The sequence below is a fragment of the Drosophila mauritiana genome, chromosome 2L (genome assembly GCF_004382145.1).
Source record: "Drosophila mauritiana strain mau12 chromosome 2L, ASM438214v1, whole genome shotgun sequence".
Taxonomy (NCBI): domain Eukaryota; kingdom Metazoa; phylum Arthropoda; class Insecta; order Diptera; family Drosophilidae; genus Drosophila; species Drosophila mauritiana.
Genome location: NC_046667.1, coordinates 1,422,828 through 1,430,615, shown reverse-complemented (window position 1 = coordinate 1,430,615; position 7,788 = coordinate 1,422,828). Strand labels below are relative to the sequence as shown.

The following is a 7,788-nucleotide window of genomic DNA, read 5'->3' as shown; positions in this document are numbered from 1 at the left end:
GATAAGTTCAGCGCGGTGCGATCGATGAGTTATGGTTATGGGAGCATTTAGAGTCGCATCTCGTGAGTGGACATTTCGTGATTTGACTCGCTAAAAAGGCATATCTAAAGTGTTATGGATGCTCAAGGGTGAGGCTCATGAGTTGGCCAACTCAGATTTTTCATTGGCAAAAACAGCAGGCATCTGGCGATATATTTGCAAATATTAATAGCCCTTTTTGTGATATAAATATCTGAATTATGTTAAGGTATAACCTATCCTGTATATTGGAATTTTACTAGTTGTCCAAGGATTTCGCTGAGTTCTTGATCGCCCCTCGCTGTGTGAATGCGCATCACTCGATTGCACTTCAGACCACTCATCTTTCGCTGGTTCTGGCCATCAAACACGGCCATAAAATCAGCTAATATGACCAGATGCATTTGCGTGGCTCATACATATATCTGCCATTCGAAAGCCAGTTGCTCAACTCAGTATTTGCACATCTCACACTCAGGTGTGAAAATTATAATTGAATTCAATAAAGTTGTCGTGTGATGGCATTTGATTTTTCCTAATTGCCTGGCTCCCACTCTGTCTACATTTTTTCCCTTCCTGCATAAAGTGGCAGGTCTTACGATTTCAATTAACGTTCGATTCGATTTGTGGGTGCTGATGGGATGGGATGGGATGGAATGGCTTGGGATGGAGGTGGAGAGGTCATAGTCCATCACAATTCCATGTGACATTAAATTACGTTTTTATTTCGTTTGCCGTAAACCGGAAATTGCGACATACGCACGGAAGTCAAGTCAATAAATGGCGAAGCTTTCCCAGCTGCCGCACCCCCCTTCCGTTTTTCCATCCCCTCAGCGGCTCAAAACTAGTTACACAAATTGCTGGAAAAACTCAATAACATTTATGAAACTTGAGCGAGGCGAACTTCTCCGACCAAAGCCCCTTTCCGCCCCACCCCGCCCATGTGTTCCGAAAAAGAGAAATTCCCAAAAAGAAAATCAGGGGAAAAAGCTGCCAAGGAAAAAATTGTTTTTCAATTAAAAAGTTTATGTTACTGCTGCTTCTGCTGCTGCGTGCAGACAAATTTGCCATTCAATTTGCCCGCTGGACACGAAGGGGGTCGTCCAGGATATGGAATGTTCGATGGGGTTAAGGCGGCCAAGGGGACCAAGGGGTTAAGGTGGGGCCAGATGCCTGTGCCTGCGCCTGTGTGGTCCCACTGAACGTGCTCAGGTGCAACTTGGTTTGGCTGCGAGTGTGATGCATGCTGGCTGCCATAAATTTCAGAGGAATGCGTCTGATTTTCAAGTTAATTGTTTCTGTTACAGTTTAAATGGATGTGAAACAAATTGGAAAACATGTACGGGTTACGACGTTTAAAACGTACAGCATCACAGCAAAAAATAATCAATGAAATGATCAGGTCTATATAACATGTGGTATATATTATAATTTACATATCATACTGCAGAGGATTTATTAAAATGCATTGAAGTGTACCCAGTGACCTCTTTACCTTGCTCGTTATCTGTGATCCACGTCGACCACCCACACGGCCATCAAGGTGTTAAACAAGCCCTGAATTTCCCGGCCATTTCCTTCGAGTTCGTTTGCCCAGCAGAGAGTACAAAAAATAAAAAAACGCTGATAAGTTGACTGGCTGTTTTTCCAGCCAAGTTTACATAGCATTTAACACTCCCTTCCCTCGATTTTTCTGTTTGGTCTTATGTGCCATAAATTATGCAGAGTGTGAGCATATTTGATGTCCTCCGCCAGGCGACTGGATGCCAGGAGCACCTGCTCTCCGACTTCCTGGCCATCATTAGCAGTCAACAGGCATGCGAGAAATGGAGAAATCCAACCGAAAACCGAAAAAAATCGACATTTTTTGTCGCCCGCATTAGGGATATATGGGGGATATGTATCCCCTGTATTATTAATGCCTGGCACGTCGATGGTGTGGAAAACCCTTCTCCCCCAAAACTTTAGTTGTCCCCCAACCGCGACTAAAACTCGATAAGCTGCTTTCTGTGGCCGGCTGTTGTTAATCTTAACACAACATTTAACTCAGCCTTGTGGCTATCTTCGGGCGACCAGGGGCAGCCGCCCACGCATCAGCCACCACCCACCACCCACTTTTAACCACCCACCGGGAGTGCAACATTCGCAAGGCCACGTGTGGCACATTAGATTCGTCGCCGAGCACGCGGCGCATTTGCTGTGCTTTCGGGCAACTTTTGCGTAGCTCCGATGCAATTGACTTGAACTAATCCAAATATTATCGCCAACAAAAGGGGGAAACGGGTGGATGTGGCAACAATTGCGATTGTCGCACGCCAACATCATTAAAAATTGTTTTGATTAATAACCAGAACGCAGGAGCACGCGTCGGTCCTTGTCTTTTGATCAGCCCTTTTATGTTGTTTCTCCCTCCCTTTATTTTCAGTAAATATTTGCAAAATGCGGAACTCAAAATGTAGCTCAGGGGAGAGCCGTCTGAAGATTTGGTAATTCACCTGGGAGTTATCAGAGAAGAAACGGAGAAAATTTGTTTACCCCAGTAAAGAATTGTTCGTGTTTGCCTGCAAATTGTACAATGAGCAGCCGATGATATCAGTTTTGTACCTTTATAGGGGTAAGATATGCTAAGCAAACGAACGTGTCGGAAAAAATAATTCCCGGAACAGATGGAAAATTTGACGGCTATCGGGCTTATCTGAAGCGGAATAAGACCATTAGAAAGTGGGTCTTTCAGATACGATAACCGCGCTGCCATTAGCCAATCCGAAAGTTCTGATCAAGTAAGATCCCACTATCTGCAGCTTATTTTATTACCCATCAATGCTGGTATTCAAAAAGATCCATCTTATTCCGAGCTTGTTTTACATTCAACATTTCCATTTCCATTTCCAATGGCGCCTCTGTTTATGTTAGACTCAGCTGTTGCCCAAAATGAGATCCATAAAAGAGATACATTTAACAATTTGTTGTGTCGCTGGCGGATCGCTACGACCTCTTGACGAATGCAACGAAAAGCGCCACTCAGATCGGAGAGCCATCAGGTTATTGGGGCTAAGTGAAAGTAAATTTTCGGTATTTTTATGGGATCCATTGGGCTGGAGACAGATGCCATTAATGTTGCATTCCATCTCTTCGCCGGCTGGAGTGTTGAAAGCTCTTTTGTCCGTCGCCCCGCCACTTCACACCGAATTGCTTAATCAGAGTGGTTCTCTTGTGTGCATATCACATGAATATCGCATATATATCGGGCATATATCGCACAGTCGCATTCTTGGTGTGGTCGAGACGCAGTGGCTTGACAAAGGCGATTAAAATAATTGGCCAGCGACGATTCTTCGATTCTCGTTCGTGGTAAAAGCCATTCCGAGCTGATTTATCGCATTATAAATTTGTGCGCATGCCTAGGAAGCTAAGATTTTGAAATTTTAGAAAGTTGTCCCCTCCCCGAATTGGCCCCACCTTCCCAGTTCTCCGCACTCGGATACTTTATTGGCTACTACGCATCCATAAATTACGCCTAATGAGCCGGCTAGACGTCGAAGACAACAAAAGACTCGGTTCTCCGGGTTGGGCCCTTTAAGTATATGTATATGGTGTTCTGAGTTGGGGGAAGTGGTGTGAAATTGTAATTGAATTGGAATGCGCAATGAGGCGGAAATGTAATGCAAAATGTTGAAACAAATGGATCTTGTTTGTCAATTAAAGTGTGACCATAAAACATGTCACAATGATGTATGCCCAAAGTGGATTTCATAATCCCCGGCACACACAGAATTACACGAGTTTTATACTTTTACGAGCGGCTGATACAATTGGAATTCGGTCGTTAATGAAGTGAGCGATCTTTCTGACTGGATATAAATTTAGAGGTATTTTAACTTAAAGTAATTACTTAAGAAATCTAATTATATGCAGGAATTAACAACCCCATCAATCCCAGGATACATCATTACCGATTTTACAGTCCCATTAGTACGGAATAAACCCCTACAACTTATACTCTATCAACCATGAGCCTAACTGAATGTAAGTCCAACTCCTTATCAAACCTCAGGGTCTTCGAATAGATCACTACACACATCACTTCTCCTATCAGCATCACCATCATCATTTCCCGGGGTCGAATGGTGTGTTAGGACACATGAATTCTGGGTAAATAAGAACCCTTTTTTAGCCAACTGGCCTAAAAAACTAAGAGTGAGGTTGGGGAATGCGGGGTCATGGCGACAGCTATAATTCAAATGGGAGCAGCATTACTCAAAGCGAGTTGTGTGTGCGGCTGACAGTCGGCGGAGCTAACGAATGGAACCCGGCTTCTTCCCTTGGTTTTGATTCATGGTCGTTGGCCACTGGCCCGCTGCCCCTCCTCCGCATCATCATCTCTTGGCCAGGCCTAATCGCCTTGGCGACACCTATTTTCGTAGGCGCGACACCCCGCCCATGCCCATGCCCCTCCACCGACCACTATCCACTCGATTTGGGACCCCAAGTCGCACTCACATCCGTGCGTATGAGCATCATCAGTTGGCAGACCGTAACTAAAATGAGACGCCAAACAAAAAGCAATTACGTGTGCTGCCTGGCCCTTGAGTTACATAAACTCGCACTCGTATAGTAGTAGGTGGACCATGTTCGGGGTTAGCAGCCCTGAATAAAATTCCTTATCGCCATGCAAGTAGTACCGAACAGGGATATTCTCGGGGTGGGGGCGTGAGATATAATCGGTAGAAGGAATATTTTCAGATTCATTGTTCACTTTTCATTCGCGTGGCTTAATATAATAAATATGTAATACGTAATACGCAATGTACTCGATGAAGACTGTGTACCATCTCTAACTTCGAGATGCACAGCTCAGATACATGAACAACAGAGGTGGAAGCACCGAGAGGCCCGAGATACGAAGTCGCCGAACAAAAGGCAGCGGCAATTAATCTTCGCTTCTGAGTTTGGCTTCAAGGTGAGTTGTGTGGCATGCGCCCGAGGGCCAAGAGCCCGACGTGTTTGGGCCTCTTCCTTAACCCATTTGAGCCCCGCCGTCCTCCGCGCCCCTGCTAATGATGGTGGGTTAAATGCCGTGCTGCATTCAACTTTAACTCATTGAATTATAAATTATGCCTGCCTCGATTTGTGTGAACCCATAGGAGGAGGAGGGCGGGGGTGGAGCTGGAGCGCAGGAACTTTTGGCATTGCCCAATTGACAGCTATTTTGGGGATCCGGACGCCCTTCTCCTTCAGCTGTGCGCACCCGAAAGCGGACCATATGTACCCGAAGCCACGACCTGGGTAATTCGCTTTATGATCCCTGCCCGACTTTGGCCTGGAATCTGCTCGCCGGGCCGATTGCCAAATCCAGGACCCAGGATGTCCGAGAACGTGTGAAACATCCAGTCAGGCGTAAGTGCGCACGGCATAATTTTTGGGATAGGGACTCGGTTCAGGTTCGATTGGGAATGGCGCTCTGGGTTCAGTGCACGTGGAAAATATGCTCCTGTTTCGGGCCCGACCGGCATGCAAAAGGATCGAGTGGAGTTCAGTGGAGTGTAAGGCATGGACACACACAGCAAATCACCTGGAAGTAATGCCATCGGTGGTATCTCCCGAAAACAATGACAGCCTTTCTGCAATTTATTGATTCTGTCTGACATTGAAACTGGGGCTGCTGATGTCTGCATTTGCTCGGGTCGTCATGCGGAGGTCTAAACGGGAGTTTGATTAATGTTTAGTAGCGATTCTGGACTGGCCAAGTCAGAAGGCAATTGAAATGATAAAACGCATGACGGAATGGCGGTAGTTTGCATGCCAACCCATGGGGACTGTCGCTCTAAATTCTGAAATTCCATTTTGCCAGCTTTTTAATAACCAACCCATATAGGAACTTGAAGTTTTTTGAACCCATAGAATATTCTGAGCATATAGATTCCAATGCAAGCCGCAGGCGAAATTGTCGACTCTGAGATGACCCACATATTACCCAGACTTGGAGTCGTATCCCATCTCATCTCACACTTCTGGGGGCTCTTCTTTTGTCTTCGGTCTCATTTTCCCCAGCCTCTTGGCTTTTTCCGTTGTTATCTTAAGTGCACTTTTGAAGTGTTTTATTTATTGCACGACTTTCCTCTCGCCGGAGTTTCCCTCCCCCCCTACCACCTAAATGCGGAAAGTGTTTCATAATTCGGAGCCGGGGATTGACTCCAATTCGGATTCGTATTCCCATTTCCATTTCCCCCGCCCAGACGCAGCTCCAATTCCTCACTTGGCCTGGACCACACGTCGTCAGAGTCGCCAAGTGTCTCCCTGGCTGGATATGATGGTATCATCTCGATTGAATCCAGGGGCGCTGGTCGCCGCGATATGTGTGTGGTTTTTATGGGCCAGCCCATAAAAAACTGAAAAAAACCAACAAAATACGTTCTTTCTTTGTTATTTATATTTGTTACAGTTCGAGCGCATCTCTGGGACTTTTCCTCCGGTTTTTATCTATCAGGGCGCTGTCTCTAATTGCATAGAACTGCGACCGCCCGTTCCTTCAGACGATATATGGGCATCTTCTCGTTTGGCTCTCGGATGGCTTTGTTTTGATTGCTGCTGGTCGAAATCTGGAAATAACGTTTACGATGATGCGATTCGGTCCATAAACCAGCCGGACATTAGATAAGCAATCGTTTGTCTTGGTCTTCGACAGGGAAATCGGTCAATTCATCAAGTGGTAGGTAGGTGTTCCATTATTTAAATATTATTTGGGATCAATTAAATAAAATTCATAAATAAGTAGTTGGGATGGAGTATTTGAGTGTGGTCTTTTATTTAAATAGGTATTAGTTCTCTGAAAAATAAACGATTATCTGGCGGGGAATATCTTTCCAATTATTCATAATGGTATCCCATGTGCTGGTTTCATTGGATTCCACACTTTTGGCACCCATAGAATTTGCATTGCCTTCCACAGTTTTTGTACTCATAGACTTAAGTTTTTCCTCTAGTTTTGGCTTTATGACTTCCTTCATTGTGTTCCAGAATCCTGGGGAGCTCTGTTGATTCTTGAAGTTGCTCTCACAGACCTTGAGTTTTTCGTCATTTTCTTTTAGACTTTTTCTTAGTTGGTCCAACTCCAAGATATTCCCACTATTGATCTTAATTTCATCCAACTTCTTTAACAAGTCGTTGATCTGCGACTCCAGCAATAGCAGTTCCTGTTCCTTTGATTCAATCAGTTGACCATAACCATCGATAATACTTTCCAGTCTTTCATTGGAACAAAAACTCGTTTTTAGAATCAACAAAAAAGCGAAAAGTTCTATATATTTCCTCATTATTATGATTTTGCGCTGAAATCTGATCTGCTGTTTACGGCTCTGCGAACTGAACTAAATTGTACGCAATCTTTACTTAATTTTTGCACTGCTCAATGTTCTTCACAATCAATGTGGACTATTGACTATTGACTACACATATGTAAATGAAATGATTATAAGATCTAATTATAAGTTGTGTGACTTAATTTCCAAGGGATTGGCGGGTTCAGTTGTCAAGAAATTGTAAACATCTTTAGCATTTGCCTATCTTCCATATGTAAGCTGTAATAATTTTTATGGAGCTCCTCAGTTCTTTCCCAAATGATAGGCAACCTTAGTTGCTTATCAGCATTAATCACTCTTTGTTTATACTTCCATTTTGCCTCGGGTTTTTAATGGTTCATTTCAATTGGAATTTGATGCTAGAAGTACCCCGAAAGTTGAAACATGAGCCGCTAAACATTTCGAAAGAATA

General features: G+C 44.2%; 1 protein-coding gene across 1 annotated transcript; it reads right to left on the bottom strand.

The window, feature by feature from the left end:
- Positions 1–6,437: 6,437 nt before the first annotated feature.
- LOC117140210 lies at positions 6,438–7,396 on the bottom strand. The gene has a single exon (XM_033303001.1). The coding sequence runs from the start codon at positions 7,329–7,331 to the stop codon at positions 6,837–6,839; it is 495 nt and encodes a 164-aa protein (XP_033158892.1). The 5' UTR covers positions 7,332–7,396; the 3' UTR covers positions 6,438–6,836.
- Between the last annotated feature and the right edge of the window lie 392 nt (positions 7,397–7,788).